The sequence below is a fragment of the Nesoenas mayeri genome (genome assembly GCF_963082525.1).
Source record: "Nesoenas mayeri genome assembly, chromosome: 9".
Lineage (NCBI taxonomy): Eukaryota > Metazoa > Chordata > Aves > Columbiformes > Columbidae > Nesoenas > Nesoenas mayeri.
Window position 1 is genome coordinate 21888790 of NC_137557.1, and position 19716 is coordinate 21908505.

The window sequence follows — 19716 nt, forward strand, 5'->3', positions numbered from 1 at the left end:
GGAAATTAATATTTATTGTTAAGATCTTATTTCTTTTATTTTCACAAGGAAGCTCTTCTTTATATATATTCTAAGCTATGCAGCTAATCATCCCAATTTGCTTAAGCATTACCACACACAAAAACAAGAGTTTAAAACACCACATTAATTCAATACATTTTTGACTGAGGTACTTTCCCCTCAATTACAAGAAACAACTTTTGCAAGAACTTTACACAAAAAACACCAGGTGTGTCCACTTCACACAGTACAGACATCAGTCATTTAGTGGGTTTACTGCTGTGTTGTGCAATTTAAGAGGCTGAAGCAAGTCACCTTCATTCTTCCTCTCACTCTCTTCTGTGTAGATATTATGATGTGCAATGTAGGATATAACAGAATCTGGTATGAGATACTTTACACTTAATCCTCGGCACAAGGCAGAGCGTATCTGTGTTGCACTGATTTCATTGTGAATCCATTCTTTCACCAGAAAGATATTGTGCTGAAATTGAGTTAAAAGGTCTGATTCATTGATGTACTGAGTAGGGTCAGAGCCAGCACGGCTAATGCAGACCAAACCAAACTTTTCCACTATTTCTTTGATGTGTTCTTCTTTCCAGAGATTGGGTGTCTTAAAAGTCTGTAGAAAATCAGCTCCACAGAGCAGCTTTAATTCTGGTAGAGCTGGAAAGACAAAAGGAAATGGGAGATTTCTATACTTGCTTGGTTTTCTAGGAAGCTTATACTTTAAATTGGTTTTAACTTGGCACTTTTTTTTTCAATCATTTACCTTTACTCCAGTTTTATTTTAAAAGGTTGCAAGAAAAATTCAGCTTGGATTTTATGTATCTGGTCACAATTACTTTATCTCCTACTTCACCACTCACAGTATATAAAATATTATCTATACAATGTTAAAGGAGAATTATTCCTCCACTCAAGCAAGCCAAAAAGGGGAAGAGGCAAATAAAGAAGAAATTATTTTAGCACAAAGGCTAGACTTAGTTGAACCTGGCCTACTCCATCCCAGTCTGTCCTGCTTGATTTGCTCAGGTACATGGGACCAAGCCCAGGCAGCGACACCCTCATCTGTCGGGCTGCCTGTCCCTCAGGGAGCAGCTGCCCCACTGCCCTCAGGGAAAGCATTTATTCTCCTCTTACAGCCCTCACTACATACCTTCCAACCCCTACAACAATGGTGCCAGGGGTACTGCAATGCACCTTCCTGTGCTCTGAATGCAGTATTACTACAGCAGGACTGTATGGGACAAGGCAATCTTGAAACATGCCTGACAGAATCATCACAGACTATCCACATACTTAAAAAATAGTTCTGGGGTTTTTTAGACTTTATAGTGTCTTTGGTAGGAAACTGCAGTTCTTGTAACAGCCCTCTCCCCCATAAGCTATTCAGTAAATTTTTATTTTGATAACCACAACTGCAAAGGTGAAACCTTTAGATTCAATGCTCTCATCTCTGGAACTTGAGCTAGTACAGAAGTACCTGCAAAAGTTGCCTTGTGATCCCTGTGTTGACCAGGGCTACAGGAAGAATGTCCCAGATACTTCTGACAGTTCATGAGCAATGAGATACCAAGAACCTTACAATTCATACAATCCTGGAAGCTCTATCATGCTAAAGCTGATCTCTTCTGCATCATCCCTTTCAAGCTGTCCTCTGCCTCTCTATTTCTTCATGCCAGTTCCAATCTTCATGTCTTTCCGCTCACATATTCTACTCTTCCTTACCAGTTCCCTGTCCTCAATTCCATGGTTCAACTGTTTCCAGCCTCCTGCTTTCACAGCTTGCTTTTTACTTAACAGCAACCTCCACAATAAAACAGTACTCTGTCCCAAGATGTATTAGAGCTAATATTACACTAGAGTTTTTATAGTGTTGATGGGTTTCTCCAAATGTACATGCATTGCAGTTCTAGGTTACTGTAAGATAAATTAACAGGTTGGAGGCTTTCCAAAAAGGCTGTCAATTTTACAGATGTATCTCTGCATATCCTCGCATCTTCTGTGTCAATGAGAAAAACATGTCTTTGGCCTTTCAGTGGCATTTTGCTAAATGATGATCTGCAGTTTCCACTATAGATAATGGTATAAAACCCAAATGGCTGCTGCAGTGGTCCTTTTTTTTTAATAAGTACAATAACCTTGATTACAGGCCATGGTATGTCTGGATCTGGGAAATTTTTCCTTGTTTTTGATTGGCGTAGCTCAGTCAATGGTGGTGGACAGAAATGAATGCCAATTCTTTGAAGTGTTGTTCAGGGAAAAAGGAGAGGGCAAGCTAAAGGAGAAATAACTAATAACACAAAGAAGTAGCTGGATTTAAGGTCTAATTAAGGGAGACTGCTGTTGCAATATGCCAAGGAGAAGCATTCAGCAAGGTTGTTCATGTAAAGCAACTGAGACTTGAAGTGCAGGGGGATTCAATTACAAATGAAATGAAGACAATCAACCATCTCTTGTAAGCAGGAGAAGCAACATTGCATGTGAATCTATATTGGGTGAATTGAGGAGCGATGGCAGATGCCTGATATGGAAAAAAAGAGAAAAAGAACTCCGTAGTCTTGTCATTTTAATCTTCTTCCTGAAGGACTAGCACAAATAAGTTTATTAAAACTGCAATCATTTGTTTACATCTGTCCTCAGTGAACCTTTTCATTTGCAATGTATACTAAAGTGACTTCGTAATTTGATGTGGAAAAAAATCATGAGGTTCAGCACCATGCAAACAAGTCTTACAGTTTAGTAGGCATACCTTTAGTCAAAAAAGAATGTTATGGAATTTTGCCATTGCTATATTCAGCCATCAAGCTGATCTTTGTGAAAGTTTTCATTAGGTGACTGAGCCTTTCTATGAACTTCACAGAAAACCCCAGTTCAACAGATTTCATTGTTGGGAGTGGGTTTTTTGGGGGATAGCAGTTTCCTGCCATTAGAAAGTTCATGATAATCAACATTTATTTATGAGAAATGGAAGCAACTGTATTCTGCTCTAGAGTTCTGAGTAGCTCTTTGTCATTCCCCATGCCCCGTGCCATACCATGCTAGTGACCCAAGGAAGTGGGAAGAAACCGTTCCGTTCCTTCTTGATGGGCCACATGTTTAACATAGCCAAATCCAAACTACTGCCCAGTCAGTCAAAACGCTGAAGGCAGAAAACATAACAAGAGGATTCTAGCCTTTATTGTTCTATGCAGAGAGCTGCCAGATAGAATTAAAAAAATTAAATCCAGCCACTACAAACTAGCAGAGAAACCTACTTCTTGCCTGTCCTCCTCCTCACCCAGTTTTTGCTATGCCTTTTGTTTTCAACCATAGGGGAATCGTGTGATGAAGACTGATTAATTCTAAACTGAGAATCTTTATTGGAAAAGAAAGACTAGCTCTAACATTTGTTTTCTTGACCGTTTTTACATAAAATGATATAGAGCTTGAAATAACTACAGAAAATAATAGTCAAAAGATTTTTTTTTTAATGGAAAACTAAAAGAATCTTTATTACTTTCACTTTAATTTTCTTTAGTATGTAAACGTGGAATAATCTGATTTGTTACTTGCCAATAATCATCAACGACATCAGACACAAGATTGCACTGCAGTCCAAATGCCTTGAGACCTTTTTTCCCTCTACCATCTATAAAGATACAACAACTTATCTTTTGGAAACTTTTGTACAACCATGAACAACCTAAACATATTATTCATGTCCAAGAAGTGCTGCAATACCACAGGAAAAATGTAATGTATCAAAAATTTAGCAGCATTCTAGCAAATCATAGGGCTAGGGAACATGACAGAATAGGAAACCCAAAACTGGCAGTGTTTCTAGAACCTGCCATACTTCTGATGTCAACAGAAGCTCTTCTGTCCAGAAATGCAATAAACACCAATGCATCAGCATCGCTGCTGTGGTGCCCATATACCTTGTCCATTGTCTAACACTACAATTACAATTCTAAGCAATTCCTATACTTTTTGATATTTTTTATTCATAAATACTATGCTTTGCAAGACCAGCAGGGCCATGATGTATCTCTGACACAGCTAAAAAGATGCTTATAAAACCTAGAATTAATACAACTCCAGAATAAGTCTCCTGCCCATGTGGGAGTTACTACAAAACAACTGCACCAGCTGGCATTTAGCACGGCTTGGTTTTGGCAGGCAGCTCCTACCCTCAAAACTTACTAGCTACTATGTTCAACTTTTTCATCAATTAGTCTAGTCTGGTAAAGCTGTGTTGTTTTTAATGCTAAACAAAGAGTCTTGTTTACAGTTATAAACCAACCTGAGTGCTGGTCAGAAAGGGAATCCTCTGTAGATCTTTCTATGGGCTGTTTGTTTTTCATTATTTCCTTCTTGGACTGGAGCAATCTGAGTGATTCATTGTAATGGTGCCTGCATTTAAAATAAAGGCTTCTGTGTGAGGTAATCCTCTCAGAGATGCACAAAGCGATTATTTGGCACTTTCAGATTCAAGAACACAGTCTGCTTTTATGCACTTCGGTTTTGAATACAATTTGTTAAGAATTTAGCATATTTATTCTACCATGAGATTAGTATCAATGTAATTAACATTTTGTAGAATTCACAAGCGATCTCTGTAATGACATTCTGATTTTCAATTCCTTTTTGAAATTCTACCACTATGGCAATTTTGGTAGCAACATTACATTTAAAACATTGTGGAGGTTTTTGCTAGAAACAGGATTAAATCACGCTTCAATCACTAGATTCAATTTCTTGATTCATTCTTCACAATGCTATTTCTATTATATAATATGCACTCACTTTTCAGGAGAAGACTCTCTTTCATCCTCTTCTCCACAAAATCATGTTCCCTGAGTTTTCAACCTTGTGGTTTTCCATTTCATTTTAATTAAATAATAAAAATCTTGATAAACTCAAAATATACAATTCTCATAAGATTTTTGACATCCACTATGCTTCTACTTTTACTGAGTTCAGATCCATAAGGCACCCAAGGATCCTTTTGTCAGTTTTTTCAGGTTTCTATTAATTTATTCTTTTGCTGCTCCTAATCATTGGTGCGCCACTGCAATACTGGTTCTATTACCTCATGGTAGTAGCCCCTTCTTTGATCATGTGGGCAAGTGCCAATTTTAGAGCCAAACACCTACACTTCCTTCCAGTCAGCATGGCCTTGCCTGTTTACAATAGTCCCTGACTTGCACCATCCTGAGTCATGCTCAGGCATTGCTCATATTTGCATGAGCCAAAGTCATTTCAGGAAACAAGCTCACTGTTAAGCAGGAGAGGCAGACACAGACTCCAGTCAGTGTCCCATCTCTGTCAAGTACATATATAGCCAAAGTGACCGTCAGGTCTTATAAAACTGTATAAAACCAAAGATTATGAGTTACAAGGTACAGTCTGAATTCAGTATGTGTATAAAGCCAAAGATAACCCTTTGAGTGTCTGGCCTAAGGAATGAATTTATAGTTTAGTAATTTATATGTACACTCTTCAAATCATGCAAATACTTGTAGCCATGGGACTAAATTGCACAAGTGTCAAGAACCTGCACCTGGACAGGCTGCGTAACTATCGCGAGCAATTTTTGATGCTCAGCCATTGGCTAAAGAAACTGCATAGAGCAGAGGTGAGTGACATATGGTAGTAGAGAGTAGGTAGCAGTAGCTTGGCCTGTGCCTTCCTACATTTCTATTTTTAATCCTGCCGTGTTGTAAACAGGCTGATGCTATGTATAGTCAAGTACACTAACTTTGTATCAGGGACTGACATTCTTGGGCCGTGATTCAAAACTAAGAACTCTTGGCAAAGAGCTCACTGCAGGACTACTGTTACAAGTACTGCAAAATCTTAACTGCCAAAAGGTCTGTTCAGCAGGTGTTTCAAGTGCTGGGGCAGGGACGGTTCTTCTATTTTAAAGATACACCAAAAAGCTCAAACCAATCTGTCATTTTCCGAACTGAGTATGAAGCTTTGAATAACTATACAATCAAATCACAAGCGCAATTCAACAAAAGTTGGGTAAGATAGATCTTTGCCAATTCTAAATAAATTCATAGTATATCTGCACCACAATCAAACCCACATTACAAGAGGAATGAATGTAGTTCTTTAGTTACTCACAATACTGTTTTCTTGTCTAGGAAGAATATTCTGGAACAGCAGCTAAGTGGGAAATAGCTCTATCATGTTCCCTTTTCTTCTCCAAAAAAAGCCTTGGGATAGTCTCCAATACTCATACTCAATGTAACAGGCAACTAACAGCACTGCCACAAGTGGGATATAAGCTTTGTTGCTTAAAATTCTTTTGTGTCATAACTATTTGTGAGCCTCTGCAAAATCCACAAATTTTGATGAAATGTGACATTTTCATAGCATTCAGGTACAGCTAGTACTGCAGGAAAAGGTCATTCATGTGTCTCAGGACAGAATGTTCTACTACAGTTAAGTGTACAATTCAAAATACTGATAAGAAGAGACATTTAGGTACAATAACATTTTTTTCCTTTTTGCCTTGCGATAGCAAAATCTTTTCTATTGGTACTAAAGTTTCCTATCTGAGGGAGCTTATAGTGAAGGCAGCAATTGGTTCTTGGTTCTTTGACCAGGGAAGAATCTGTACATTAAGCATCAACACTTGTGAAGAAGCACAGCTCCACCATAAACCATAGCCTGTTTACATCTGGTAAGGATCTAGCCCTAAAGCCATCTCTTTTTTTAATATTCAAGTATGACAGTTAAAATAAAATATAGAGTCAAAATACCTACATGTGCTATTTCATCAGGATGCTGCTTCCCACTCAGGGGACAGAGTTCAGCATTAGATTATAGCACTGGTTCAGCTCACTAATATAGGTCATCATTTGGGAAAAAATTATTTAATCTCATTTCTCTCCTTAAGAGACATTCTTTTTAACATGTTGTGAATTTATTTATAAAACGAGTGTCATACTCTGTAGGCAGACAGGAAGTTTGGCTGTTCATACCACATTGATACTTTCCCTGAGGAGAAAATTATACATACAGGTTTTACTGACTGTACTTCTTATGCTAAAGGACACTGAAGTGGATTTACAATTTACAAACCCAATCTTGCAAGTAGTACTCACTGCAGTTGGAGCTGTGCAAGATCAAAGCCTGTGTAAGTAGGATCACCTGATCTGTAAGTTTTGTGGCTGCTTCTTTGGAGGATAATAGTTTTACAAAACCAAAGTCTAGGAGAAAAATCCCATACCTGACCAACACTGCAGGACAAACCTTTTGGTGATTTCTCACACTGGAATATACAATTGTGAATAAAGAAAAGAACACTAAAGTTTTCTGCAGAGACAGGGTAGTGTTGCCTAGCCTTCTACTCACCCCGTGCCTATTCTGCTGGCTGGAGGGAAGAGGCAAAAGAAGCAACTGGATGCCTATGTTCACTCAGCTAAGCAAACAAAAGAACTAAAAGGCTCCACTAGTTGTTTTGCAAGTATGTAGGGTATTGTTATGTATGCTTTTGTAAAGTAACAGGTCTGGGTTTTAATTGCTTCCACATAGAGCCACAAGACCTTTTTGGGCTGTTGTTGGAAGGCACATTTCAGAGCCTTAAGCTACACAAATAACTGTTCCCAGTTAGAAAGTAACCTAGAAAATGCTGATAGAAATGAAGAATCATTGATCGTTCTTACAGCCCAGCTTGATTTCTTGAAAGATATCCGTGAAGTCTTACACTTTCACAATATCTGTTGACTTCTGTAGCATCTGTGTTTCCAAAACGTGGCTAGCACAAGAAGTTTGTACTTTCATACCTTGCCCCATGATGCATTTATTACCAAGAACAACCATACAGGAAAAGGGCACATTTCAAAGTCCTTACATCAAGTTCACAGATACTGAACAATTTGTTTAATTTTTCCTTCCAGCACAAAACCCCAGCAAATTCAGTGATTTTGAAGAAAACATCAGCAGTTATGGGCTTGGGTTTAACTTGCCATTAGAGTTAATAAGAAAACTTTGCAAGAATGTGTGAATAAATAAACCTGCAGGCATAATAATGCCAACATAGCTAAACTTGAATAGGGATGATCCTGAAGAATAGGTTTGTTTATAAACTCTCTTACTTTCTGATAAGATATCTATATTACCCGCTTAGAGTTTTAAGAGAAATAATGTGAGAGCCAAAAACTTTTCTGCAGAACTCTTTCAGTGAAAATAATTTTGCTAGACCCTTTCTTAGCAGAGGCTTTCCACATGCATCTAACTTCTTAAAGAGCACAAGTGCAGTACTGTAGATTACTGCAGTGGTCCAGGGAAAGCCTATCTGCCTTGCACTAAGAGAGGAAAGACTTCAGATGGGAAATACTGACTACACAGCCTTTCTGATGGGAATTTTCATTGCTCACAGTTCTAATACTTTATCTCATAGCAGGTGACGCCATAAACAGACATGTTCTGCTTTGCTTGGGTGTTTTACAGGAGCCAATTCTATGCATTGATGCGGTAGCCTGACAGATTTTTATCAATTAGTAACTTCACAAAGAAAGGAAAAGAAAATGTAGCTACCTTAATACTTTCACTGTCTCTGTCCATGTCTCCTGTTCACTCTCCCATGGATCAACTCGAATCCAGTCAGATGTCTCCAGTGCTAGTTTAGCCATCGCTATTCGGTGCCTTGCTGAAACCAAGCCTTTCTTCCTGTAGTCATCATTAACAGGAGACACTATGCCTTCAATCACCTGATATCTTCCTTTTGAAAAACATAAAAGAAAAAAAGAAAAATAAGTCAACCTCACAGAATCTTGACAATTTAGGGTAGACCAGACCTTGGGAGCTCATCTAGTCCAACCTCTCCAGAGCACAGTTAACTTCAAAAGGCTATGAACAACTTGATCTAGGTATTCTTTTTAATACAGAAACAGTAAGTTAAAAAATTAAAAAGCAGCCTTCTTGTTCCTCTGTGAACTGCTCACAATTACTATTGATATGTTTATCCTATTAGACAATTCAAAAAGAAAAGCTGGACGAACATATAATTTTCAAGCAAGTAGAGATGTTTATAATTTATGATGCATACTATCAAAATTACTAGATATATTTAAGTTTTATATTCCGATAAGTACAGCTTTTATATAGCTAGAGCAATGGATAACTTAACTGACCGCTGCTTTGTTCTTAAGCATTTGACGCTTATTATTTATCAAAATCTTTGTGCCTTTTCATTGTGTTAAAGCAAGAACTATAGCATATTACTGCAGCTGTGATTAATGTGATTCAAACAAATCAGAAGACTCAAGAACAAAGATGGGGCTAATGGAGTCTAAAATAAGGCTTACAGCACTATGGTCCAAACATCAGCTTAGCAGCCACTAAAGGCCCCTTCTATCTGGCTGATCATGCTAATTAAATTTGAAAATATGCCCATATTTTTCTACTCCTGTGACATAATGCAATCATTAACACAACAAGCTCTTTTTGTTAGACTTTGCAGTTCCGGCCTGAAATCAGGCAACAAAAATGTAGCTCTCATTTTAATAAATCAATAGGGAAATAAAGAAAAAAAAAGCCCTTTTTTCTAATTCAATTGTTTCAACAAAGAAACTTAAATGCATCAAGTTCCCTCTATTGCTTTGTAATGAGAATGATGCCTTTGGAGTAATAATTTCTGATACTGGCAAATGACAATTTAAAATTCTAAAATGCAATTAAGTAACTTCACATTTATTTTTATCTAATAGGAGAAAATTTTCAAAAGAACTTAAGCAAGTTGGACTTTAAAAAGTAACATTAAGATTCTCTGAGATTTACAGGCCTGTCTCCTGTTAAAATGTCAGTCCAAACAACCCTCTGTTTTTAAACATTCTAAACATTTTACACATTAAACATTATTATAGGCAAAATGGTCAATGGAGCAAGATAACATTTTCCAGAAACATACAAAGATGTGTCTGTAATGAAGTCCATCTCTTGATCTGAAATTGGAAATAATTTCACTTGACTTATGAACAACAATTATTCTCTACTTAGATAATATAGAATGCTACAACAAATTATCATTTAAACAGAAAAGAAACTAAAGTTTCAATTAATTAATGTATTACCCTTATTAAAAGGTTTTTCTTACATAAGAATTTTATTTTGCATATTTCAGTTCATTTCTTTTCAGTTTCTACAGGTATAAATTGTTCCTTTATGTATTAAATGGATATAGTGAATGAAAAACTTAAGATTGTGTGAGATCATGCTAGGTAAGAATGATTGCACCCCTGCCATATCCTTGTGAGTTGTAAAGATTTCTGTCTCTAATCTGGCCTAGAACTGCATAAATTGGATAAGAGCTTCTGATACCATATCAGCTGGTTCCAAAGCAGAAATGAAACAAACTGGAAGTGAAAAATCAAGATTGCTTACACTGAAGGTACTACAAGAGAGATACATTAACTGTTTGAGATGATTCACAACAACAAAGTGACTGAGCATTATGCAAACATGATGCACATGAGAGCCTTCCACCTAAAAATACAACTTTTAACACTCAAAACATAGGACACTATTTTATTACTGGCTCTAAACAACTTGTGTCCTCTTCACTAATTTAAAAGTTCACCTATTCAAACATGGCCCTCAATTTTGGCAGGTGTGCAAAGAGGAAATCATTAAATTCTGGCATCTTGGGGTGTTCTTTTAATTTCTACTGCAATTTTCTTCTCTGTCTCATAAATTACTACAAGTAGTTTCAAAGCTTTCTTGGTTCAGAATTATCTTCAAATTCTATTTATTTGGAATGCTCTTTGTTTTCAACATGAAGTATGTTATAATTTTTTTGTCCTAAGTATGTGTAAAAATCCTCCAGGCCCTTAAGTTCCTTTGTATTTCAAAATATACCTACCAAAAGCATCATAACATTTTCTGTTGCTATGAACCCATATTCTCTAAGAACAGCTTAGGATAACTGGTAAGAGAGTTAAATATAACAAACGTAATGAAAAAAAAAAAAAGTCCCTTAAACATGTCAAAGTAGTACTATTAAGGTGAACAGGTATTTAGTATTCTGTTATAAAGGTCACTGTAAATTGCCACAAATACTAACACAAATTGTAACGCTGAATTAGTTTATCAATATTAAAGCAAATTTATCAAATGCCAATTTCATATAAAATTGTAAGTGTACTTTGGCAGGGATTTTAAAGATTCATTTCTTCTAGTCATAAGTCTGGGATTTACTATTAGAAACTATAAAAAAATAAATAGTAAAAGTAAACAACCACTATAGAAAACCAAATAAAATAAATACTTCCATACATTTAGCTCTCGCCCACTTCTCAACTTCCTCTCAGTGCCACAGGAAAACCCACAACAGAGTGGGAAGCCTGGCAGCTTTATGGCGTTATCATACCCAGCGAGCAGGAATGACCCCATTGCTGTTCTGCTTTCTGTCATCTCCAGAGCAGGCTGCAAGAGGATTTTATGCCTGAGTGCTGCTTTATTTCACTCTTTTTGCAAGATGCTGTTAAATAAGCATTATGAAATAGTACTGGTTTGGCATAAACAAAGTTTCTAGAAACTTTACTCGCTGCTGTTCAGTGCCTACAAAACGTAAGCCTCTTTTGCATCTCTATGACAATTGAGAATTTTGCACAACTGTTTATCCAGCCTGATTCTTTATATAAACTTACTACCCTAAGCAGTATCTTCTAGATAAGAGTACATTGGTCATAAGTAATGACTATCAAAAGATGCATGTTTCATGTCAAGTTTCTGTCTGGAAGATTTTATGTTTTCATTTGACTGAAAACAGCAGATGAACCAACACAGTTATTTTAATGAAGTTTGGTATCTTCCAATTGAAACTCAAAAGCTTAACATAAAAATATTACAGATGTATGCCAATTTCATCTCTAGATTACTATGAAACTCCTTATCATTCAGTATTCAGCTCTCTCACCTTATCCTTTATAACAGAAAAACAGTTAGGCTTGGTGGTAGCTTCTATGACATCAATTACATGTGACACAAACTCAAATACGCAAATTCTTCCTTTCTGCAGATATGGACATTAAAGACCGTATACCTCTCATCCATAGGGGAAAAAAATATCCAATACTCCCTCCAAAAACCACATCGAAACACCATAGAACCCCAAACCAAAACCACCGAACCAAAAAACCCCAAACATCAATCAAACAAACAAACAAACAAAAACAACCCCAAACCATTCCAAAGCCCAAATACCGAAAAAACTCTCACCCCCCCAAAAAAACACCCAATCCCCAAACCCCAAAAAAACTCCACGAACCCAAACACCAAATAAAAAAAAACCCCACACTGAAAACCAACCAGAAAACCTCCCCAGAAGCCCCACACACCTTAACCAAGGTCACAGCTCTTAACTCATCAACTAAGGTTTCTGTCCTATGTATGCAAAGTCCATAAGCATGAGCCAAAGAAAATTCCCTGAGCTTTATATTTTTTTCTGGAGATTGCCCCAATTTCTTTTTCAGCACTGGATGAGAGACTAACTTCAATATATTAGTGCATTTAATGTGAACAATTGCAGGACACAGGATTGCAAATTTTTGGTTTGGGTTTTGGAAAGCTTGTGCAGAAATAAGCCTATCCTCTGCTTCATTAAGCCTGTTCTAAAGGCCTTGTCACCTACTTATCTAAGATTTAATAAAATGAGGCTGATGAACAGTTTAAATTTTACTGCATAATTTGCATATAACATCAAACACATAAATAGCAAAAATCACTTTGCTGAGGAGTCAGTCCTCTTTTGTAAGGAAAGTGGCAGCTATTTCACAACACAAAATGATGTAAAACTTGCTATCAGAAGTGAACAATGCTGGAAAATAGTTACAATATAATCTCATGTTCTAGCCATTTAAGAGGTAACAAGAGCTTACATGAATATCAGTTTTCATTTTTTCACTGAAACAACCACTGGCACACTTGCTTTTATGCATATGGTTAGTTGACTGGATCATTTAATTTCTTTAATCAGTCTTCTGTGTGTGACTACACACACATTAAAATCACATGATAGAACTCTTTATTTGAGTAACAGTCATGGTCTCCCTTGAACCCACAAGAAATCAGCAGTTGAGCTCTCAGAACGCTCAGCCTACTAATTCTAGGAAAACAAATAAAAGGATTTTTCATTGTTCCATTTAAACCAAAATGTTCATTTTATTTCTAGGTTATAGTTAACTAGGGTGGAGGGGGGGATATCTAACAACTTTGTTCAGATGCCATGCAGGGGAGAAAATGAAAACAATACCACCAGCTAATGACTACATACAAATAATCCCAAAGATATGAGTTGTTCAAAATGGCTTACAGACTAAATATCAAAAAGATACCATCCTATGCTTACCTACGCATGACATGTATGTAGAGATTGCCCAGCATGAAAAAGGAAAAGAAAATAGGCAAGAAATTTCTTCATGTTCAGTCACCTTCTGCAAGGCGAAATCAACAGAAGGAAAATCAAAGGGTAAACAATTCAGCAATCATGGCATTGAAAGTCAACAACAAATGCATCAGAGCAGTAATGGACAGTCTTTTAGGATAGCTCTCCATAGGATGGATGACTTTACCTTAACGACTTCAAAGTGCCTGAAAGGTGCATTCACTGAATTAGATGAGGTGTGCAAAAATTGTAGTGACAGATGCCATACGAGTACCTAGAGAAACATAAATCATATCCACCCGGCTGAGTGAACTACAGGACCTGAAGATGCAGATTTACCTCTGTGGTCAGGCAGCCTTTCAAATACACTGCAACTTCAGGAACTCCTTCAACAGCTGGGTAACTGAGCATGCACGATCAGTCCTCAAATAAATGCTGGATGATCTATCTCCGCACACCACATCTATAATAAACATTTCTTATTAGGACCTCAAAATACAACTTCACTTCTATAGAATTCACTGGTTTTGGACAGAAGGTAGGAAAAGCAGTTCCTTGGCAGCTATGAAAATGAGTATTTCCTCCAAAAAAGGAAGGCTAAAAACACCAAGTTGAGAATAACAATGTGAATAATACAGTATTGTAGCTCTACTCACAGGACACCCTATTCTGAAATGCTCTCATCCAAGCTGACTTTAGCCATGTAACATGACTGGGAAGCAATGGTTCTCTTCAGAGATGCTACAAACCAGATTACCAGATTTCCAAAGTCAAATACTGGCTATAACCCCAAATCCACTAGAAGCAGGGGATGCCCACCCCTTGTTTCACTGGGTTTTAGGGTAAGCAACAAAACTTGTGGAACAGAAAGACATCTACATTTTTTTCCACTTAGAAAAGCATTCCTTAAATTCAGAAAAAGGTTAGGACCTAAACTGTAAGCACAGATAACAGTATTCACAAACCTGAGTTTTGTGTTACAGAAGCATTTTCTTTAGGGATGTGGTATGTCTTGAGATGTCTTAAGATTTATGGGTTTTTTCCTTTGATTTACACCTCTGCAAAGTTCACTCTATAGCTTTAATTCTTTCCGAATGCTAAGCCACGCATGCATCCCTCTTCAAGTGTCTTTCAAGGGTAGAACCTAATACAATTAACCAAGAACTGCTCTATTTAAGCAAGCACTGCTCTAAATCTTGTAATTAAAAAAAAAATAATAATAATCAAATATTTGTTTCCTTTCATTTTTTAAGTTCAGTTAATTTTAACTTATGTCTGACAATATTTATTGTATATGTAGTGGTAACTACTGCTGATCTGATCTTATTCCAATCATATATCTGTATTGCTATACACACTACCAACACAGCAGGAGCAAACCAGGGTTATTTTGTGTTGTTTTCAAATTGCAGTTACCAGAACTGCTGCAGGAAAACAAATTGAAGTCTGTGCTGGTACAGTCTGTTTCTATCCCTTTCTTGAAAATATCAGTCCATTTTAATCAGATGCAACCCTTGAACAACATAAACTTTCAAATTCCCAAGGCTGGTTATTGACTAATTATTCCTTGGACTTCTCAGCTCTGCTGCCCAGAGCTGCATCTGACACAACCCATTGATTGTGTCACATTTTCCTCAAGTTTTCGTAAGATAGTAACTTGTTGTCCTTCACCTCCCCCTTGCATCTGTCTTGTCACAGATAGAAACATCTTGCCTTTCATATCCCCCTCCTTTGCTTTCTATCCCTTTTGGTCTTATCTAGAAACTTAGTAACGTAAGTATTTTCCACTGGCAATACTTGGGGAACAAGGTTTTAAAAATCTTACATGGATTGATTCTAGTACTATTTCTTTGGACTTGGGTCAAATGGGAAATACAGTCAAAGAGAAATAAAAGCATATGGCCCTAGGTATTAACAGACTGGAAAGGCATTTGCCACAGTCAGTGCAAGTTTCAAGAAACAATTTTAAAGCAAGGGATTGAATCCGAGAAAATTCTGGCTATGTGTGAGGATGCGTAAAGAGTCAAATGCACATGAGACAACAATTCAGATAAAGAGAGCCTTTAGAATTATTCAGTCACACATAGCTACATCTGTTGTATTTAAAAGACAGCATGACAAGATTTGTCAACTGACATTAACAGAAAAAGGATGAATTACTTGACATGTGGCAATGAAACTGCAGATACTGCTGAAAGTATCAGAAACTCAATAAAATTCCCTGCCTAAAATAGTGATGTATGAAAAATAAGATTAGACAGCGTTTGAAACTGAAGTGATATGCAAAAAGCTGGCAGACAGAATTACTGGAGATGTCAGTCAGGATGCACATCAGGGAAAGTCACATCATTCATAACAGTAAAACCTGACTGTGAAGTCAACTTCAGCCAAGCTATTGCACAACTCATCGTTTCTGCCCAGTTTCTGATTGAGCAGAAATACTGAAGTAGCACCGAAGTCAGTCATTCTCACAGCCCAGGACACATCGCCCCTCATGCTGGTTACTTCTTCACTCATGCTAATTACCTTTCAGGCATCCAATGTGTCTGTTAGCTTGGAATTGCACTGTTCTCACTGAGAGGAAATCAGTGTGAATATAGCAAACCACTGCTCACTTCAAACAAGCTTTAGTCATGTACAGCCATTGTCCTCCAGCCTCGCCCTCAGCTCCCAGCCTGCAACTAGTGCTTCTGCTCAGCAAACAATCTCCAATTTCTTAACCTCCTTCCCTGGGTAACAGCAGAAGCAGAAACAGGACTAAAACCATGAGAGAATGACCAATTAATTTCCTGGGTGGAGATGGTTCTGCCATAAAACAGGCATCTAGAATCGATCATTTTTATAACGTTGCTAATCCCGTCTGTTTGAGAAACTGTCTTCACCCTAGCAAGAAAGATCATATACCAGATTTGTGTATCCATACATATAAACACATATATCTACACTTACAGTTACCTTCAAATAAAACTACCTCTACTTGGGATAGGTAAAGCTTCCACAAGCTAATTGAGGATTCTTGCTTTGCAGACATCCTGGTTTAAGCATTCACAGTGTGCAGTGATGACAGTGTAGGCAACCCAGACATAAATGAAGTCCCCTCTTTAATGCATGAAGGCCTTATACTAGTAAAACTCCAGACATTAATCTAAGAAGTCAAAAGGCAAGTCACATCCTATCCAGAACTAAGCACTGATGTTAGAGAAGGGCAATGTAATGAACAACTTTCATTGCAGCCTTTTAAAATTTCATTTTCAATATGATTTGCACTAGACTTGTTTAAGTAAACTGCTCCAAGTAAGGGGTGGAGTCTTGTTCCACAGACCCTGGACCAGACCAGACAATGAATCGTGATTCAGACAGAATCATAATTCATTTCCCAATGCAATCCTTCCTTCAAGGTAAAGAAATAAATTACTGGACCATAACATACGACTTAAACAGAATTAACAGTTGGTCGCAGATTAACTTTCTACTCCTTGCACACCTGGGCAGCAGAAGCAGTTACAAAATTACAGGGAGAAAAGCCAAATCAAATCCCTTTTTAACCCTTTATTTCTAGCCCTACAGGAGCAACAACATCATTGTACAGTTACAGGACAATAGAGACTCATAGAGGCAGCCCTCAGAGTAATTGTGTAGTCCTTCCTCAGGAACATCAAAGTATTCTCATAGTATATGGCAAGCTTTTACTGCGCAGCAGTATCAGTGGATTACCAGATTCTCTCCATCTCTCCCCCACAATTTGACAGTGAAATTCCTTTTACTGTTGTTTTCTGTTCAAGTTCCTACTGAACCACCTCCCTAGGAACTTCTCTGTCAGGTTCCAATAAACAACGACCCCCATCCAACATCTTCCAGAAACATATGTGTGTATTTTAGCTGCCAGATGAAAAAAAAAACCAAAAGCCTCAGCAACTAAGTAGTTGATCAAGCTCAGAGTTCGGTGCATCGCAGTGGCTTTTCTGATTCTTCCTTAAGTTCCTGATGTTACCCACCTTTCTCTTTTGTTGCCAAAACTTGCTGGCCTGCTGACATCTAGTTTTTCTGATCTCCTTTATGAGAAAATTATTTTGCTAGGGGAGATGACTTGTACCTTGGTGAAGACAGATAATGAATAATTAATGTTTCATCTTCTCTCCAGTTTCAGCCGTCTGTCAAAACTGCCAGCTGTAACACTTCTTCATATTAAAACACGATGTATCATAAAAGCATGAAATTTGAACATAAATGTTTCTTCTCAGTTTCAAAATTGTTAAGCATACTCTTTCACAAGGCTCAGCCTGTTCCATGAATGTGATCCTAAAACTGCTCATAAAACTTTCATTTTATTTGCATGAACACTCATTATGATACTTGTTTATGTACTGAACAAAAAGAAGAGGTATAGCTAGACTTTCTATATCGAATATGCCATGAAAGCCTCATACTGAAGGATCAATAAAGAATACTTAAATTAAGCCAGCTGTAAAGTGACAGCTTATCTATAGCAAGTGTTAAAAGTATTTTTTCCTTTTGGCAGTAACCCATCGTGTGTGTGTGACCTTACTGACCTGTTTGGTGCAGGTGATCTCTAGCCAGCTCAAACAAACGCATGTGCATGTTTGTGATGGGGTTAAAGGAGCCACAGGCTAGAAGAATGAGAGGTATCCTGCTCTTCATTCTGACATCGCAACATTAAAACTCCACCTTAAAGAAAACAAATAAACAAACAAAAAAAAGAACAATCATTTAAAAAAAAAAAGAAAAAAAATAAAGACAAACTTGGGAAAGAGCAGAATGTTCATTGTTCCTCAAACTATAAGGAGCACTGTTTTCAGAAGTGTGTATTTCTAGAATGCTGGTAGAGAAATTATCAGAAGATCACTCCCCTGTATCGTCACAGCATACAGGAAGAACTAGCTCAGAAACACATGTGATCTTTGATATTCATTAGGAGTGCATCAACAAATTCTGTATCCTCACATAAAGAGATGGCTAGAAAACATTTACAGAAATTCATACTGTTATTAAAAACTGTCAGATATTTTTTGCATGTTTATTATTTTCAACCCCCTTTCATCAGAAAACAAGGTTCTGTCCTTTTGTCAATCTGCTATTCATAACTTTGGAACCTGTGGGCCTGCTAAAAAAGCAGATTTTTTTTTTAAGTTCTTACAATGGACCTTTGCAACATATGACAAAATCCCACACACAACATCCAAACCTACAGGTCTGACTCCCTTAGAGGTGGGTGGCAGTGGCTGATGGGCAGGCAAGCAGCCGGCAAATACTTCTAGCCAGATTACCAGTAATTGCCTGTATAGTTTCTTTGTCAGATGGCAGAGCAGGTGATGGTGGATCAAGGACAGGGAACAGCAGGGAGGAGAAATTACAGCTCTTATAGGAAAACACTGGGAACATTAAAAAACTCTGAATAGGGTGAATGGGTAGAGAGCAACACTGTTAGGAGTCTTGCAGGTGCATTTATAAACAGCCCTTATACAATTTAGTTAAAATGTCAGAGATATCAATAAAAGTGCAGCAGAAAACAGTTTAAGTTAGTCGCTGTGCTTGGAGCTCCTTCTTTACATAGCTCTTTTTACAACTGATCCAGAATATATCCTGCATGATAAAAACAGTTGTGTCTCACATACATATCTGTGAATCTGATATTTCGACAGGGCTCTCTTCTTTTCCTAGGATTTGAAATATCTACAGTGCTTCCACCCATATATCATACATAGACCATTCTCTTCCCTTCCCCTGGCCTCCAGCCCTCTCCATCAATTCTAACAGTCTTCTTGCAAAAGACACTTGCATCCCAAACTTCAGAAGTCAGTCTTGGGTTATCAGATGGAATCTGGCATGGATTCTGTGCTTTGTTTACCCAAATTTTCCATCTGCAGTGTACCAAAGCACTGTTGATCAGAGCCTACCTCTTGCTGTTCTCAGTCCTTATATTCCCTTCCCCTCACACCCCGCTTTTTCTTGCTTAGAAGAATTTAACAATAATGGTTAAATCAATGTCAAGTTGATGTTTTATAGCTGCCAACTCTATCAGTTCATTTACAGAGGATTTATAACTCTGAAGACTAGGACTGTACCATTTAGTAACCTTCAGTGCACCTAGCAACGTGTTTTAATATTTTAACTTGTGATATGTTGGCAGTTTGCTAACTTTTTATAGAGAAAATTTGTTGAAGCATATGTGCTACCTGTACCTTGACCATCTAGTACTGAATACACATATTTAGATTATTTTATGTTTTCATTTTAGTTTACTTATTTCTCTTATCTCCCCTCATGCTAAGGGAGATACACTGGGGGAGAAAAGACTTGCCTGCTGTAGAGCT

General features: G+C 37.4%; 1 protein-coding gene across 1 annotated transcript; it reads right to left on the bottom strand.

Annotated features, from left to right (window-relative positions):
- Nucleotides 1-256: 256 nt before the first annotated feature.
- On the bottom strand, nucleotides 257-18456 carry NMNAT3 (nicotinamide nucleotide adenylyltransferase 3; the record flags this gene model as incomplete). Its single annotated transcript, XM_080349986.1, has 4 exons — nucleotides 17931-18456; nucleotides 8539-8718; nucleotides 4289-4398; nucleotides 257-666 (listed from the first exon to the last, which is right to left on the bottom strand). Exons 1-4 carry the CDS (start codon nucleotides 18041-18043, stop codon nucleotides 257-259), a joined length of 813 nt encoding a protein of 270 aa, XP_080206112.1. The 5' UTR covers nucleotides 18044-18456.
- Nucleotides 18457-19716: the final 1260 nt, after the last annotated feature.